The sequence below is a fragment of the Centropristis striata genome, chromosome 14, assembly GCF_030273125.1.
Source record: "Centropristis striata isolate RG_2023a ecotype Rhode Island chromosome 14, C.striata_1.0, whole genome shotgun sequence".
Lineage (NCBI taxonomy): Eukaryota > Metazoa > Chordata > Actinopteri > Perciformes > Serranidae > Centropristis > Centropristis striata.
In genome coordinates, this window is record NC_081530.1 from 694853 (window position 1) to 714786 (window position 19934).

Here is a 19934-nt window from a genome sequence, read left to right on the forward strand (position 1 = left end):
AGCTGGTTTGCATAAATGCAACCATTGCAAAAAAATCCCATGGGCAAGAAGCACCCATGTGAAAAAGATCTGCTAAATCAAAGATTGTTTCCCCTGCCGAGGGAGTTGATTAAGTCTTGTGTTGCTGAAACTAAGCCTACAAATCCATTTGCACAGATGAGAACAGACTGCGCTCATGCCTCCGTATGTTTGTACCAATTGAGATAAAACCGACTTAGATATGTTGCATGATTTCTCCATAGACAATCATTCTGTTTCCACAAATGCTCACCATTTACAAGAGGTGTTCCACTTCAAATCTCATACATATCAGATCCAGGCTTTTCTCCAGTGCGGCCGGATGGTTTTTTTTATTTGCACAGTTTCATAACTGAACCCAAACTTACTTTTTTTTTTACTGACTTCATATTGTGTACATTTTTATTGACATTTCATGCATTGCCTCTAAGCTAATGAGACAGTCAGAATAGGCTTCCTCCAGATTTCCAGAGATTATGCTACAGATTTGACATTCTGTTATCCGTTTCTGCACGACGTGTGCTGAAATGCATCAGTGTGTTCTTTAAATATTCTGCTGCAAGGAGCAAGCCAATGAAATGTAGGCGTTTGTATTTTTATTTTGCCAGAGTCGTGTTCTGGATATACTCGAAACTTGCCTTTTTTTGACACCCCTGCATGTACAAAGTGGCTGTGGATGAGCACTTACAGCTTTAAAACCAACTCTCTCTATGCCATGGTATAACTGCATAGTAAACAAAGTAGACATCTACACGCTAGTATTTCTGTTCTTACACACTTGGCTTCATACTGGATTTCATGCATTGAATATGTGTAGGAAAACAGAGAAATAAAGGTGAAATCTGTCTTTTTCAGACCCCTATGATGACGATGACCTAAAGGTGAAGACCCAGAGACCTCGATCAGCTGACCAGCCAGGTGTGTTTCAGGCACAAACTGGTGAGTAATGTGATGTGTGCATGAGCCTGGAACAGAAGTAGCCGGCTTGACCTTTACACACAGGATGTGTAACTAAAAATAAAGACTTCCTTATAAATAATTATCATGCACATACCTTCTGTAGCATGGAGGAACTCCAGGGCAGCTACCTATGTCTGTGTATGCCTTCAAAATCTTGCATAATTAATAGAATTAGAGGAGAAAGAATGGAATAATTCATGACATGATACATATTAAGGATGTCACATGTATGTTTATATGCAGACGAATCTGCCTTTTACATACATGACATTACAAGTTGGCTACACTAGAATAGGTCATGTACTAATTGTACACACACACACACATTTCCATATTCACAGCTTTGTGGAGGAGGGAGTCCCTCCCGCGAGGGAAACCCCTGGCTCTATCTTGTCCTTCTCCTCTCCTGCCCCCCCTCCTCGTCTTCCTCGCTGCTCCCCATTCTTCGCTCCTCCAGGCATGCTTGATAAGCCCTGACTCACGACATGTTAATGAAGATGTAATGCGATTAACGGACATGCAATTAATTTGATTTTCTTGTTTGCCATGTGATGACGCCTCCATCAAAGGACACGGCGCTCATAAACAATTTAGAAGGAGAAAAGTGGAATGACTTAACACTCGCTTTTTCGCTTTCAAGGGCGTAACTCGGAGGGAACAATGGGACTCTCTCCACAGCTGCCTGGAGAACTCAAAATCACCCACAAAAGACGCCTGAAAACCCAATTTATGTCACTGTATTAACATCTAAAGCAATCCTTTCTGGCTTAAATTCCCTTTAGCTTTCAGATCATGTGTGTTACCATAATTCCATGAGTATTAATATTGTTGAATCTCTAACAGGATCATCATCCTCATGAATATTCAGTGAAGGTTTTTACACATTAAGGGGTATAAATCCATTAATGACATATGCAAATCATTTATCAGCCGTACTATACAGTATAGAATGCAGCAGATGTGTGGACTGGAGACACAAGACTTGGAGTCAAATCACACTCGGGTCACACATTTGATGACTTTAGACTTGACAGTCAAAAAAGACTTGAACACCAGTGACTCGTGACTTCAGCCTTTTGACTTTGATAGCTTCATCTGCAAAATAATCACCAGGATAATGATGGGGAAGGGTTTGGATCAGATTCAGAATGAGACATCCAAGCAAACCTTTTCATTTTGCATGTGAGTTTGGTATGAAAACCTAAAAATAATGTCAAAACATCAAACAATACAGTATAAGTGTGATCTCCTGGCCACTGCCAAAGTTATTTACTAATTTGTTCAAGAAATAAATGTGCAATATCTCATGTCACAGTATAAGGGACCACACTGGCATACACTGTAATGCTACGTCATAAAGAATACAGAATGAAAGCATGTAGCCCTGCTACAGTGTGCCTAATCCACAGCTCACAGTTCTACTTTTCTAACGATTAAAGGGGGATTTTGGACATAAAGTTGTATAAATACTTGCCAGTGGATGTAAAGTAATAATACTTTTAATAACTTGTTTACATAGCACCTTTAAAACAACAGCTTACAAAGTGCTTTGACAGAGAGCAATTACTCACAAAGGAGAATGATGCCATAAGGCCAAAAAAACAATTCTTACATTTAAAAAAAGAAAAACAATAAAAGACAGTGTAGGATCAATCACAAGACACTCTCAGACACAGAGGCAAATACTGATAAAGTAATAAGGACAGAATTAAAAGGTAGAAGGACTATATGGAGAATAGAATAGAATCAAAAGAGGAGTAAGATGGAAACATTTCATAAAAGCAAGTCTAGAAAAGGGTTTTAAGAAGTCATTTTAACGAACTTAGTGGTTATACTGAACGCTGTCATTGTATTTACTGGCTTCTCAAGAAACAAAATAAGTGAAGTTGGCTTCTGATATAAACAAGCACCATTGTTTTGTGTTTTGTGGTGGAATGGGTGACTTTTTATTGAACGCGTAGTTTCGTGGAGTAAAACCTTGTAGTTTTGTGACCCTGCTAGCTTGAAACTATCTATTCTAAGCTCAAAGGCGAATAAAGTAATCTAATAGCTCTGCATCCACTATACCATTGGCAGGTGTTTGTTCATTTATGTATATTGAATATAAATAATAATACATTGCATTTGATGAAGAGCAAATTGACTGGTTTAGGACTCAAAATGCAAAGTTTAGATCTTGGAACTTGATTAAAAGACTTCATGGGGTTACCTTTGTGTCTTTACAGTCAAACTGAACATGTTTGCGAGCAAAACATTCCATACTACAACCAAAAAATATTTAATTTCAAGTAAAATATAATTGTGAATAAAAATGTATATTGTGGATCGAAAACGATTGTTTTCTGTTGAGCTGAATCTTGTAGGAGGGACATACGCTAAAAGCTGTATCTCTATTGGCCAGTCTCAGTTAGAGTGATGACATCAGCAGATGGAGTGGGACTAATGTCTTGTGTAGGTCCTGCAGATTAGATTAAAAACATTTGCATTTGCTAACAAAAGTTTTTTGATCTGCAATAATGTTATTCACTGATTAATTTTCCTTGATGTAAAAAAAAAATTGTTGAAGTGTGGAAAGTTTTGCTGTCAAGTCAATTTCTTATGCAGATTTAAAAGTTTTCCTCTGAAAGACACATGACAAGACAATGACTATCATATATTGGGTATTGATATAGAAATCCAATCAAGGTTATTATAGTTAACGAAAACTAACGAAATAACGAAAACTAGAATTGAAAAAACATTTTCGTTAACTGAAATAAAAATAAAAACTAGAGTTTTTAAAAAAACGATAACTAACTGAAACTGTATTGTGTGGTTACAAAACTAACTAAAACTAACTGAAATTATGGTGAAAATGTCCTTAGTTTTCGTTTATGTCAACTTTTTTCATTCATAATTCAGTGTTTCTATTTGAACATGCAACACATGGTGAATATGTTTACTGAGACTGGGATGTTTACACTAGAACCAAAATACAAAACAGTTAATAACCTTATTGGGGCTGAGATGATAAACCAAAGGAAATAAAGGAAACATTTATTATGACTTATTTGAATCTCGCACCCAACATATAGCCCATTACAAAAAAACTAAAACTAACACTAAAACTAATAAAAACTAAACTAAAACTAAGCATTTTCAAAAAATAAAAACTAAACTAAAACTAGAGAACTCACTGTAAAAACTAACTAAAACTAACTGAATTTGAAAACAGAAATTCACAGCAAAATTAAAACTAAAACTAATGAAAAATCCAAAACTATTATAACCTTGATCCAAGCCATGCTGAGTCCAAATTATAAACTGTGAAATTCTCCTGTTGGACAATAGTGGCTCTTTTATATCCAACAAATGATCCTGGCTCTCTTAGCTTCTACCCGAGGGGAAACAGAGAGAAAATCTTCCTGCAACCACAGAAAGTCTCTTTGGTTATTGCATCCACAAAGCCCTCTCATCATCAGTCACACAGTCTCAAGCTTTCCTCTTGCCAGTTGTATGGATTACATTTTTTTATTGTCGTAATATTGCAATGGTGTCCTAGCCATCCAAGTTAATTTTCATTTTATTTCAGTAAATAAAGAGCAAAGAAAAGTCTAGAATTGCTTACAGCAATCAATAAAGCAGAAATGGGTTTATGTGTTTGGTTCTCGGGGAAATTGGAAGCGAAAATGTGCCAATGAATTGTCATCATCTCCTCTAACAGTTCCTATAACCCCGGCTTCTTTGTTGTGGCTTTTTACTGTATGAATCCTATGATACAGCAATATATTTACTGCACTTACACAGTATTAACCCTATAAAGCCAAATGTATCATATTTGTTACACAATAACTAATTTGAAAATTTGTCAGTTGTCATTTTATTGCATTTCATACATTATGCATTAAATAAAGCAACATACAGTCTTTTTCTCATTTAGGTAAACTAGGTAAAGGTTTAACTGACATAATTAGGTATATTAAGAGTAAAATTGAGATATCTCTCGAATAATTAAAAGAAATACATTTTTTTTTGGTGTGAAAACGTCATATCAGCAGATGTATGATGTTGTGTTATATGGAAAAAAAAAACATTTTGTATGTTTGAGGAAAATGTTAAAAGGAAAGTCAAAGTTTTAATTGGTTAAAAATATTAGGTTTTATATGTTTTTGTTAGTTCAAGAAAAACAAACTGTGAGCAACAAATTGCACAAAAAGACACATTGTATCAAATATGATACACATTAGAATTCATATATATGCAAATTCATATATATTATTTTTTATTTGTCAGCAGGTTTTTTTTTTAAATTTAATTTTCTGGCAATTATTTCATGGTTCAGGCTTTATAGGGTTAAGAGTTGAATATCAGTATGATTGAGAGACAATATTAACATGAACATAAAGAGAAAGGACAAAAGGACAAATAACGGCCCACCTCTTCACCTTCTCTGTTCCATCTGACCTGCAGGAACATGATAAACTGTAATCCCTGAGAATAATCCAGCCTGTGTTTACCTGCTCTGTGCTCCCCAGGTGACCCTGCAGCAGAGGAGTGGTCCCAGTGGAGCGTGTGTTCTCTCACCTGTGGTCAGGGCTGGCAGGTGAGGACGCGCTCATGTGTTTCTTCTCCCTACGGGACGCTCTGCAGCGGAGCCCTGCGGGAGACGCGCATGTGCAACAACACTGCTTCCTGTCCAGGTGAACCCGGGATCATCAGCTCAGGTATGTTCACTGCAGCTACTCTCAACCTGGGGGTCCCGACCCCAATTGGGGTCGCAAGATGATTTCTGGGGGTCGCCAAATCATTTTGGAAGTCAGCTCTGTCTCCCCTGTGTTAAAGTGTTTTAGTCTTTTTGGTAATTTCATGTCTTTTTTGGGTATTTTTATGTTTTTTTTTTGGTCATTTTATGTGTTTTTTGGTCATTTTGTGTCTTTTTTTTGTCATTTTGTGTCTTTTTTGATAATTTTGTGGTCAATTTGTGTCTTTTTTTGTCATTTTGTTTCCCTTTTTGTCATTTTGTGTCCTTTCTTCGTCATTTTGTGTCTTTTTTTGTCATTTTGTTTCCTTTTTTGGTCATTTTGTGTCTTTTCTGTGTCATTTGGTGTCTTTTTTTGGTCATTTTGTTTCCTTTTTTGGTCATTTTGTGTCTTTTTTAGTCATTTTGTGTCTTTTTGTGGTCATTTTGTTTCTTTTTTGGGTGATCTGAACTGTGCGTGTGAGATTCTGGGGGGTCGCAGACTACTGGTTTACTGGACTGTTCACTGGCTTCCTTTCACCAGTTCTTTATCTTTTGCAGTTTATTTGATGCCATTTATAGGCGGATCATGCCATGACTTTGGAAGCTTTTTTCCAAAATCCGTGATGGATTGGTGACTTCTCCAGGGTGCCATTCTACCCAGATGGCATGCTGGGATATGTCCTCACCCTTTGTGACCCCTAATGGGGATTAAAAGTCAAATAAGTGAATGAAAAAGCTTTAGCAGGGTTGCAAAATGATGACTAAATACATTTGTGATTATACTGAAGGCCTCATTTTGGTTTTGTAAATGTAAAATCTGACAAACCAAAAAAAAAAAAAGACTAATGACGCTTTCAAACATAAGCTCTCTGCTTAGCACCACACTCACCAATGCAGCATTTACTTGTCTATTTACAATGTGTTAAGAAAGCTGTAAAACTGGAGAAAATAATGACAGTGTGAAACTGTGTCACTTTTGAGGAAGGTAGGCGGTACACACACACACACACACACACACACAATCACACACATCACATGCAATCTGCTCAGGGAAACATAATCTAGCCATGGTGTAGCAGAAAGGACCTACAAAATGAGAATGTCATTTCAATTCAGACTGGCGGCCAGCTGAGGGAGAATGAGAGGGAGACGGACGTGACACCTCAGCTCCATGTCAGCAGTCTATTAGAGCTGCAACAGTCCATCAGTCCTGCTTTAACTTTTTATTTCAGCATTGTTCTCATTCCCCTTGTCTTCTCTATGTCTATATCACTGTTTAATTATGTCTAGTGAAGACAATATAAATCCTATAATAACTAGCCTACCAACTTCTGAAGATGTTCACATGAACTTTACTAAGATAACCGCCTATACAAATGGAAGTTATTGAGTGTAAATGAAACCTGTGTTTGCACTGCAGTGATAAGCACAGAAAGCATTCCAGGTGATAACTGCAGCTACTGCAGCGTTTGCTGTAACCTCAAAGGAATTATTAGTTTTTCATTTTAGATCCAATGGCACCTCCAAAATATATCTATCCAATCAAATAACATTTTCATATGCATACATGCTCTGCTGATCCCGCTGAGTGTATTCAACCCTATCTGCCTGCTGCAAAAAGGCAGAAACAAAATGAAGAGCACCTCATCCAGTTTTTTTCCCTCTGCAACGGAAAACACAATCAAGCCAGATCAAGGCGCTGAGGGAACTTGTGTACTGCTCCTCCTGAATAATGTGAGTTCTGCTCCGCTTTGATTGCCGGTGTAGGTCTTTACTAGATGAAATTGTGAAGTACTGCCTGTCCTGTTCTGGTTTGATTGGTTGTCCTGATTGCAGTTGAAGTGAAACCCTGTAAGGCGCTGTCTCCCCCTGCCTCGGCCTCGGTCCCTCCCCTCATCCACTACTGATGCTCCGGCTCCTACAGAGGATCCTGTGGTGCTGCCAACCTATTGTTTCTAGTTTTGTTGTTGTACTGGAAGACGTAACTTAGTCTTAACCTCTTAAAGGAGAACTTCACCAATTTTACACATCAAAATGTTACATAAGTCTTGCATAAGACCATTTCATATGCAGTGGTGGAATGTAACTAAGTACATTTGAATGAATGAATGAATGAATTTTATTTTAGGACAGACAGTACAGAGCCATTAGACATTTCAACATGGAACATGAGATATGCGAAGATGGTTGTACATAACAGGTTTAGCAGAATTGCTATATTTCACCCGGCTGTCCGTAGAGTACATATATACACATGTATACACACAGCTGAATACATATATATGTATATAAACATACTCAAGTACTGTACTTAAGTACAATTTTTAGGTATTTGTACTTTACTTGAGTATTTCCATTTTATGTAACTTTTTACTTCTACTCCACTACATTTTTAGGCAAATATTGTACTTTTTACTCCACTACATTTAGCTGCCAGCTTTAGTTACTTTTCAGGTCAAGATTTAACATAATATATATGATCAATGTAAAGTGATTAGACGTTTTCTTAATTAAATCTTTTAACAGTATATGAAGTAATTAAGTGAGCCCAATCTTTACAAAATTAAAACACTGCATACTTTAAATCACCAATACAAATAATGTAATAATATATTTAGAATATATAAAACAATCTGAGTGGGTCCATTCTGCATAACCCGAGTACTTTTACTTTTCATACTTTAAGTAGATTTTGATGCTGATACTTTTCTACTTTTACTTCAGTAAGATTTGGATGCAGAACTTTTACTTGTAGTGGAGTAATTTCACAGTGTGGTATAGTGTTGAGGTTGCAGCTAGCAGCTAGCAGCTAGCAGCTCAAGTCTACATTAGCTGCTACTAGCATAACACCCTGAAAACACACGCTGGACGCTAACTGGATGTAGACTGTTGGGATTAGACTGCAACTGGCTGCCTATTTCAGGCAATATTCTCCTCCCCTTATGCTTATATCGTACACAATCGGTTTAAAAAATACTCTATATGCAAATTAACTGTAATAAACACATGGGCAATACGGCAGACATTACTACCTTTATTACAGGAAAGTGCATAGTAATATTTTACATATTCGTGAATTTGGGTAAATTTTATGTTTTTTATTTTATTTTATGTAATTTCCCTGGCGGTCTGTTCACATGAGGAGCACAGTAAGACCCCACAAATCCAGTTGAGCAGGCGGTCCTCGAATGTGGCCCTGGACTCATTTGTGTACACACTGCTAAAATAATGTGACCACCTCTGAACGTCCTCTCAACGATCAGATCTCAGTGTGTCTTGTGCATTCTAACATGTACGTAGAGCTGTCATCTGTGAATAAATCACCCAAGATGCATGACCAGGGCCACAAATGACACATTGGATCTTTTTAGGGGTCCACTCTAACAAGAGAGACCATTAGGAATATCAGTCCGGCTGGGCACAATCAAGAGAATTAAGTGTGAGCCAGATATGATCTATGATATCAGACTGACTACTCCAACAGAATATGACAAAGGGAAGGACCGCTGATGTCCTGGCTGCCTGACTATGGCGTGATGTGGGACTGACTGTGGTCCCGTCTAAAGAACAAATCAAAGGCTCTGTATTGTCCCTTCCCTGCCAGAGAGGGAGAAGCATTGCCCTCTATTCTGGTTGGCAGACAGCGGGGCAGTCTCCAGGCTAACCTCTCTGATCACGGTAATACCTGGGAGGGTGCATCACAGGGACATGGCACCAGTGTCCTCTATCCACAGCCATTCTAATAATGACAGTGATGCGTTTGAGGACAGACTATTAAATGAAAAGTCAGGGACCATAACTTCTCCAGAGACAGATAACTCAAAGCAAAAGTGGGGGCACGACTGTCTAAATGTCAGTGTCACAGCGGGGGGTGTAGTGGGCTTCAGCTGCTGAGTTTATAGAGCCAGTCATTGGACATGGCCTTTCCACTGGTTGCTCCAGAGTTAGTGGATGAGGAAGGTTTTATTGGAAGCAAATAGGCTCATCCGTTTTTTTTTTAAGCATGTCAGTGAATAAAAACTTAAATGCATTCAAATTAGACCAAACCTTCCTGTGTTTGGAGTCACGTTTAGTGTGCTTTTGTGGACTCACTCTTTGTAAATGTCCTCATTCATTCCTATGAGTGCCCCATAGGTTGTGTGTTCCCATGTGTTTACGTTTGAGGTATCATTGCATCCATATGCACGATATTTCTGTATCATTTCTTGTCCATTGTTATGTAAGTGGTTTTAAAGTGTTGTCATACTTCAAGTGATATTCAATATTTGCATTTTCTGTCTGTTTGTGTGAGTTTTCCATAAGTATAAGAGATTGTGTATATTTTTGGCCCTCATGTGCTTTCACATGTGAGTTAAGAGTCAGTTAGAGTGTTTACTGACGTATCTCAACTCCCCCTCCGAAGAAAAACAACAAAACGAAAGAAGAAGAAGATGCGAGAGGAACATTTTCCTTCCCTGTCGGTGCATATGCTAATCTTGTTTTTATGCAAATGTGCCAATGCGATTTGTATGTCTAAGTGCCTCATTTTCCATTCAGTGTCGATATTAATATCCTCAGCCGCTCCTTTGATGGGATATTGGTTGCTGTGTTATGTTCCGTTTATTATTTCATTCCTCTGATGTTCTCCTGACGTGGTTCTGGAGGGTGGAGGTACTCCAGGGATTGCCTGAATGGGATCACACCAGATTCAAGCCGACTGGGGATGTGGGGGTGGAAGCAAAGAGACATAAAAGTCTTTAATGAAGTTGATGTGCTTGACTTTAATAATATTTTCTTTTTTTCCCCCTTTTTACTTTGACTTAATTTGCGGTAGGATCTGCATGCTTGTTTGATTTGTTGATCTCTCTTTCGATGCTGGAATCACGCCTTGTCTTCAGATGCTCTGATGGGGAGTCATAAACAAACATGTAGTAGTAGACAGAGGCAGACACACAAGCAACTTTCAATTCAGCCCCTAAAATCACAATTTTGTAACTCAAATACCAGGAAAAATCAACACTTAAACGCGGAATATGTAATTTTCTGGCACTATGGGGTTTTGATTGAGGGTCTCTCTATCAAAACAGTGACAAAAGACTGAGCAGTGTTTTCATTGCAGGCAGCGTCTCCCAGTTGGAATTTCTTTGTTGTTCTCCTGCAGGAGGTTTTTTTTTCACCAGGAGCTGATATGTACATAGATGTCTCCTCCAGTCTAAAACAAACAGAGCAAATAATGTAAACAGGAAAAATACTGAAAAAGGCAGTTTAAAGTTAAAAATCTGCATTTCTTTGATGCTGTTTGGCACGCCAGCGCAGCCCAGATAAAAATGACACATTTATAGGTTTAAAAATTGTTGGAAATATTTTGGATTTTGTAAGAACAATAATTAAAAATATATCTCAGTCGTTTTTAGACATATAATGCGGAAATGTTTCATATTATAACACTGTCAAAAATGTTGCAACAGGTTCTAAAATCAAACAACTCCAGTTCCAGTTTGTATTGAGAGCTGAGTGTTCATACAGAGATCATGCATACAGAGATCATGCATACAGAGATCATGCATACAGAGATCATGCATACAGAGATCATGCATTCAGAGATCATTCAGCAGCATCAGCTGTGGCCTTCAACCCTGATCTTCACAACACCACGGCAACATGCAGATTTATCTGAAAACATCTGCAAGTGAAATGTTTTTCACCAGCGTCCTCTAGCTTGTTTCATATGCATGTATTCGCCATCACACATATACAAGACACACACACACACACACACACACACACACACTTCCCAGTTCTGCCCAGAGTAACCTGAGGTGGGGAGAGTGCAGTCTGCATACTTAATTTTGGTTTACCAGAGTTTTCTATTCTGCTTTTTACCATTTATTCTTGTTTGTGCACAAGTTAGCACTTAGAAGTATGGGAGTTTTGAGTGTGGGTGTGGGTTGATATGTCTCTGGGCACAACTCTGTGAATGTGTGTATGTGTGTCTGCACAAGTTAGGGAACATCAAAGAAAAGTAGCTTGGACAGAAAGCCAATGAACTGAAAATGGACATTTTTTTCTCTTGGTTTTTTCACGGCTAAAACTCCTAAATTAAGGTGATACAGATAATCAATTTTAAGTAATGGTCTGGCTCTTGACAAAGCAAACTAGGCAGTAATTGGTCCGGCAAATTAACTTTTTTTTTTTTTTTTTTTGAATATGCACTGAAGTATAAGGCGTTTAATGCCCCAAAGCGTGGAAAGTGAAGTAGTACCCCCTACTCCTGCTTCTTCTATTTAGCTACTGCTCATTTGCCATAGAATCAGTGACATTTAAAACATGGAGCAGAACAATGGTGCATTATGAATACAGTACGTCTGGGTCAGTGCGTAGTCAAACGCTGCAGCATCACACTTCCAGTAACCGCTCAAGCAAGAGACGGAGGATGCATGCGAGGATGCAACATGAACTAATGGCAGACTGAAGCAGATGGTGAAAAACACACAGTCTTAGACACGCACACGCCCTAATATGGAGCCTTGAATAATGCAGCTACGCCGTGCTATGACCCCTGATAAAATTGCTGGTAATGATGCTAATGCTTTTGATCAATATTATGCATGTGTCCCATTATACACTGTGCATTCGCAAATGCTAGAAATAACTAATTTAATAATATCTTCATACTGCATGCCTCATTACATGTAAGTATATTTAATAATTGCATTGATTTTAATGACATGTTTGCATCCTCATTACACTTACTGCTGGACTGCTATACATGCATATGTTCAAATAAAGGCGAGTGCACATGGACATTTTTATCTTTTATCTGAGCTTACTCACATTTGCATCAGAAAGCCAACATTTTTCCTATCTTGCACATATCTCAGCTCCATATTTTTCCCACTCTGCTCCCAGCAGGAGCTGAATTTCATGAGTTCATGAACTTGATTTCCTGACCGGGCATTGTGAGAGCCGGATCTGTCACCACGCAGTTTGATCAGCACTGATCAGTTTGTGACTTTAATTCTTTTTATCTGCTGTAAACATGCTCTTCTCCACCTCCCTCTGCGACTGCAACCCTGTTGGCAATAAACTTCCTTTTAATGTGCACAGTTGAGCTAAAACACAAGCTGTATTATGTTAATGTAGTCGCTGGTGTCAAGATAGACAATGTATTTGATATAATTGCCCTATGCTTCTTTGTTTATGAGTGGAAATATCACTCGGTGGGGAGTATTTATCTGCTCACCAATAGGTGGTGTAACACAATCCTAATCCTGGTATCGGAGGACATTTTATCATGTTTTTTCACTCTTTAATTTGCTTATCTGCTTCTACCCTTGTCGCCATCTCCAATTGATATTTTCTCCTTTTAATGTGTCTTAGTCCCAAAGCTGCTTCAAGCTTGATTTTATAGGCTAATTGATTGGCTTTGCGCAGTCAGACTTCAGATACACTTGTTCTGGGTTTGAGAGATGGAGATTCAATTCTGATGAATTACTAATGTCTTACAAGCAATCTTGTAGTGTTGTTATAAAAAAAAAAGAGAAAAAGAAGAAGCTAAATAACAGAGCTGCGAGTGTGAATTATATTTTTGAGTCTGTTATTATATCAAGTTGCTTCTGTCTCCTGAGAAGTTTTTGCAATTTAAGATGAAATACCCCCAAGGAATCTGCTCGCACTTTGAGGATGCCAGCTATATTTTTTTATTATTATCATGATTTATTGAATTGAATATTTTTAGAAATAAGTCTTGTTTCATGTGTGATACCAAAACATTTTGGCTGACACACTTCAGTACACCACATCATGCTGCTTCAAAATACTGTCTTTTAAAGTGCTCCACAGACACACCTCTCCCAGCAGGTTGGACTAAAATGCAATTTCAAAGCTCAAAAACCTTTAATTTGGTGGCTGTTGGACACTTTGAACCGTGAAATAGTACATTTAAAAGAAATAAAATTGGGACTGGTTTTTCGTTGTTGGCTACATGAGACTCCTAGAAGGAATGTCAAAGCCAATAAAGTTTCAGATTAAGTTGCACCAGCTATTTATTTAGCAATTGCTGATTAAGTTTGTGTTAAATTCTTCTTAAGGTCTTGGTAATTGCTTTGCTAATTTCAAATTCAGTTGCACCATGACAGCTTGAGAAATATGTTAACTAGGAATGACTTTAGCAATGTGGGAAAAAACCTTCCACTGAAAAAAATCAACAAGATATGAGGAAGTCATTGAAGCATCACAAGTTGTAACACAACTTACTAATGTTAGTGTTTCTAGGAACCGATATATAATAAAGCTCATAGTCAATACTTCTTAAAGCATTCCTGTGGATATGACTTTATTTTATTTATGCATGCATATGTGAAGACAGACGTGTATTTTTTATAGTTATTAATGGGCAGTCCATGGCCTAGAGGTTCAATCAGGCTTGTAACTGGAGAGTCGCCGGTTCGAATCCCGGTACTGACAGGTCTAGGGCTGAAGTGCCCTTGAGCAAGGCACCTAACCCCCCTGCACAGCTCCCCGGCCAGTAATGTGCTGCCCACTGCTCCTTGCATGGTGCGTTCACTTGCAATGCAGAGGTTGAATTTCCCCATTGTGGGATTAATAAAGTAATTAATCTTAATGTTCAAGAAGTTTCGCAGAAACTGTAAATATCATATTATGCTAACCTAGCTAACGCTATTTGGTTATCAAGTTGACTTAACTTGAACTGTATTGTGGGGTTTTTCAACAAGTTTGTACAAACGACGATTTTTGTGGGGAAACAGCCACATTTTGTTTCAGGGAAATGTAGCATAAAGTTATTATTAAGCAGCATGCTAATCAAGAATTCTTTCAAATACGTCCAGCATAGAAATAGGAACATTAGCTCTGTCAGTCATTTCTGTTAGCTACACAACATGTACACCACCAGCTTATATGCAGAAACTTTTTTGTTTAAACTAATCTCTTGTGAGGATGAACTGGGTGAGTGCAGTTCCTCAAAGGCCACTGGAGGCCAGCTCCGAAAACCAGTCAATCCTCATAGACCCCTATGGTAAAAGGCCTAACTTTACATTTACAACCTAGAACAAAAAAAACAAACAGTTTTGGTCTCTATAACTATTTTCCTCTCTCCTGTATGTGTGGTGACATTTTACTCAACACACCTATTTAATTTCACTGTAAAAAAAAAAAAAAAAGATAGCTACTCAATAAAATTGAGGCAACAGATTGCACACAATTGTATTTATTAAATCTAACTACGTTACAAGTTGAGTTAATAACAACTTAACAGGAAGTGCCTGTCAATTAAAAACGGACTAATTCTATTGTGTTGGATTCATTCAAAATCCTCTTGATTTAGAATTACATACACATAAAGATTATATTTAATGTGATCAAAATAAGTGGATTCTATCTCAAACATTTTTTATATTGAAGTTACTTAAACAACTGCCTCAAAATCAAGGACGCATTTATTTTTAATACATTTTATCAAATATATTAAGTAAAATGAAATGACTACAGAAAAGTTATGCATAATTAAGGGCATGGCAGCTTTAAAGGACAGGTTGTGCTGTCAGGTGGCCTGCAGCTGAATTCTGCCTGCCTCAGCACACCAACTCCACCTTTTCACCCATTTTAACCTTTGGCTCTTCTGAAACTTTATGGGTGATGCCACGGAGACTACGCCCATATTTCATAAAGTCTATGGATGGAACCGTGCTTGAATTTAGTGTGTAAATCTCTACTCAGCAAACACTTTACACGTTACAACGAGGCTATTCTTACCCACAGACCCACGGCTGAGCCTGAAAAAGCATTTCATTAAAAATTAACAGCATAGTAACAAAATTCTACACAAATGCTTATCAGTGGCTACAGTTTGAATGCTCTATTCTCTCTGCAACATATAGCCACTTTGTATTGCAGCTTAAAGATTTTTTTGCTGTCCTGAATTTAAGGATATCTCACTATTTAGCAGCTCTCCATATATCTACTTTTTAAAACTACCGTCTTCTCTCAGCCTTCTACTCCGGCTCCTCTGAGCCTTCCTTCACAGAGTAGACTTAATTATTTATCGCCATGATTTATTTAGCTTTGCTCAACACAGGACCAGCAATCTCCATCCTGCTGTCTCCAACTTTCTCTCCCTCTGTCCCTCCCTGTCTCTATATCTCTCTTTCTATCTCTCTTCCAGCATCTCCAAATCTGCTCCTCTCCCTCTTTCTTCCAACTCTTTCAACACAGTTTAATCTCCTCCTCGTCTCTGGCTGGATGTTGCTGTATTTTCAAAATAACCTCCTTCTTTTCTTGGCATCTGGTTTTTTTAGACTTTAAAACTTTCTGAGCCCAGATCATTTTGTGTTATTTCAAATTTGCTTATAACCACTTTTTGTCACGTTCGTGGGTTTCTATTCCCCCTCTCGTGACACTCATTAACCATTCCTGTCAGTTATCCTTTCCTTCTTTTCAGTCCCCTGATCATCATTTCTGGTTTCCTCTATTATCTGTCATCCCGTCATCAGTCCCTCTAATTTCAGGTCAGACCTCTCTGAGTGATTGAAGCAATTATTTTTGTGCATGTGTGGGTGTGTGTGTTTTTTTTTTTTTCTCTTACATGACAAAATCTGCCAGAATCACATCGACGAAACACAGATCAAGTCATCCTGAAGAACTAAAAATCGTGAAGTCACGTTCATTATCTGCAAAGTTTTTTTGTGCTGCTCATTTAATTCTATTTTGATGTGTTTCATCCTCTTCTGTTGCTAAAATGGGTTGAGATGTGCAATAAAGTAGAGGGGAAAAGATGAGAAAGAGTTTTAATACTTTAATTGGTGTTTGAAGTGTTTGAAGTCAATGGAGTTTTGGATCCTTTTCGTTTACTCTATATGGAAACTGAAAGCGTTATTAACTTCAGCAGCGAACTTACCACATTCATTTCCTTGTCATGACTAGAGCTGCATGTTTTCAAATGACAGAAAGTCCATTCCTAACCTCCATTTTCTTTCATTTAGCAACATGTAAGTGCCGCTTCATTCTCAGTGTTTCTTTTCGGTTGGGACTGGAATGTTTTTGTGGAGGTCAGATGTTCACCTCCATTTTTATTTCTTAAGGAATGTGCTCAACTCATTTATTATCTCATGTTTCTCTCATGTCTAACCCTCTTGCCTGCTACGGGATGCTCCCTCCCCTCATCCCTCATCCCCATGTCGTGCGTGTTTGTGGGTGTTTTCAGTGCATGGGCTGTGGGAGGAGTGGTCGTCATGGAGTCTGTGCTCTGTGACCTGTGGGCGGGGCTCCAGGACGCGAACCAGGAAGTGTGTGAACGGAGGCGGGGCCGTGGCTTGTGGACGGCCCGAGACTCAGACCAAACTCTGCAACATAGCAGTGTGTCCTGGTTAGTACCATCCCTTCTACATCTCTCTGCCTCTTCATGCATGACTTCTTCTCTCTTCTTTTTCTTCCAAATCACTAATTACGGTCACAGGTCTTTCATTTACATTCATATGCATCTATGTTTTGCTTTTTCCCATTATTGGTCTTGTATTGAAGAGTCTCTCTCCTCTGCTAAAATGTGGAGTAATACTGCATTCATGTCACAACAACTGTAAATAAGAGCTGCTGAGTGGGAATAGTGGTAAAGGACATGGTATAATCCCAGTCTGGACACCAGTTGAATCTGTCAAGCTCGTGTTTTATTTGCTCTGGTCTGAACCGACCAATCACAACCATTTATCTCATCTGATATATTATATATTATACAAAGAGTGGCATCCACCTGCAGATAAAACCAGGAAGCACTAGTGAAATATTAATAGGCGCGTTTCCATGAGATACTTTTCCCTCTTGTGAGCCGCAATGGGTGTGGCCTGCGAGAGAGGATCCGCCAATCAAATGAAGCGGCGATTTCACACATGCCTGATTCATTTGCAGACTGGACGCTGAGTGGTTAACACCTCCTGCTCTGCTGACTGCAGCTGGGAGAGACTGCTGCGGGAGGACTGGGCCGCTTGTGAGTGCTTTCGGACAGCGCCTGCTACTCGTTAAGAAGAGGAACGAGTCTCCAATAGCACCAGAAAAAGTTGCTAGATTTGTCGCTAGTCGCTCTTTTGAAAAAGAATCGCTGGAGGGGTCTGAATAGACGTTAAATATAGCAACAAAGTCGCTAAGCTGGCAACACTGCATGCAGCGGCAATCTGTTGTCACGTTTGAACTCCGTTGCTGAGTTGCTACAGAAGTACCTGTACGGGAACAGAGTACTCCGAAAATACTCAATGGAAACATGCCTCATTAAGATTTTGCCTATTTTTCATCTCAAATGTTTTCAGAAGCACATTTAAGTTTACTGTTTAGCTGCACTGGAAGAAAGTTTGTGACCAGGCCGCCATTTTTTGCTGCTTGATAACAAATTGAGTGATAAAACATGTGCTTGTGCAAAAGTGTCAGAAAGTGGAGACTTCAAGCCACCTTGATGGAACACATGGTTAGCATATTAGCATTGTCATTGTATGTTAGCCTGTTGACATGAGCATTAAGCTCAATGCTCTGCTGTCCGCCTCACCAAGCTGCTGGAGGGAATCTGTACTGTTTAAGCCTTTACACACTGCAGGTGTGACAAATAAAAAAGAAAAAAAAGAAAATATGTTATACTTGCTGGCTCATTCTTGTCAGAAATGTCAGAATCTGAGTTCTCTGTGGTAAATAGTTATGCAGCGTATATAAATGCCCAGGGCTTTGATTAAGAGTAGAGTTATTTTATGTTCCACACAGTGTGATTGGTTGACAGCTTGACATTGTTCTTCAAAAAAAATGACCTTGTGAATGTACCCATGACTAAATCAACAGCTCAGAAAATATATTTAAAAAATGCCCCTGCTGTGTAATAGCCTCGTTTCCAGACAGCTTGATTTGTTTTTTCTTTCTTTAACTTTCGTCTCATGTTGTAACTTTACCATTCTGTTAACATGGCCTGTATGCAACAGAAGCCCATCTTTTTTTTTTTTTTTTCCTTTAGTTTATTTAAAAGGGGACAGTGCAATTTCATAAAACACATGATTATACATGGTTAAAAAAGCCAGAGTTAGCCAGAAGGCTAGTTTTCATCTGTAGTCCCCTGGCCATGATGTAAAAAAACAGAGAATTACGAACAAACAAACAAAAAAACAAAAACAAACAAAAAAAAACTAAAAAAACTAAAAAATACGTACAATATACAAAATACATATACAAACACTTACAATACGATTAAGAAAAAATACAACATCACATACAACATCACAACATAACATTTTATCATAACATCAAAACAACACAACAGGCTTATATTTTAGTGTAACATTCCTTTTTAGCAAAACCGTTGGTTCCTCCCATCTAGATGGTTTTTAGATTATGTATGTATGTTTTCTGTTTTTAGCTGTTTTTTCCCCCCTTTTTTTTTCCATTTTATAATTAGACTGTTATGTTTTTAACCTGTAGCACTTTGAGATTTCCTGTAATGTAAAGTGCATTACAAATAAAATGTATTATTATTATTATTATTATAGTGTTGGCAGCTGTAGATGTTGATAAGCCACAATTTCAACTTTTTTGTGAAGGCCTTGTATGTTGCTCCTCAGTCTTCTTATGATCGTTGCATCCTCAGTCCAGTCTCCAGCTCCATCAGTGGTCCTCCATCACATTCATGCCCACGTCTCTTCACTCTCATCCCCCATCCTGAGGGTCGTAGCCCAGCAAAGCCTTGAGGTTTCCTCCTCCATGGTTGGCTTGGTTTGGATTGCTGAGCAGTCCAGCAGTGGAGCTCTTCAGCTATTGTCTCTGAGATTACCTGTTAGGCCTATAGCTTGTCAAGAACAGCAATAAGTCACTGGTGCGGCCCCATCTAATTCTAGTGTCCAGGGTACCTCAGGACTTCATTCCAATCTGGCTCAGCCTGTCCAGCTGAAACATCTTTATCAGGCTGCATTGGAGTGGAAAAGGATGGAGCAGCGAATGAAATAACGTCTCAATAGGGCAGAAGAAACAGAGCGGGGCAGGTTTCCACCATTAAGGCCACAGCCGAGGCAGCTTCCTGGACAAAGACATCAGCTCTTCTCCTGAGATGTAGATCCTCAGTCATTTTACACTTCTGATTAGAAAGGGCACCGTTTGAAAATTCAGTCCAAAGAAAAGCCCTCTGGCGTTTTAAGATTAAAGTATACTTCAGCCATATGCATTGCCGCTGCGCAATTTTAATTCCGTATTTCAAGTGTCCCTTTAGAAAAGCACTTACTTT

General features: G+C 38.5%; 1 protein-coding gene across 1 annotated transcript in view; it reads left to right on the plus strand.

The window, feature by feature from the left end:
* adgrb2 (adhesion G protein-coupled receptor B2) overlaps window positions 1-19934 on the plus strand; it is a 290118-nt gene that overhangs the window by 130846 nt on the left and 139338 nt on the right. The window contains exons 3-5 of the mRNA XM_059350350.1: window positions 874-957; window positions 5493-5681; window positions 16899-17060. Of these exons, the coding sequence (XP_059206333.1) occupies window positions 874-957; window positions 5493-5681; window positions 16899-17060 (435 nt within the window). The remainder of the gene's footprint in view (window positions 1-873; window positions 958-5492; window positions 5682-16898; window positions 17061-19934) is intronic.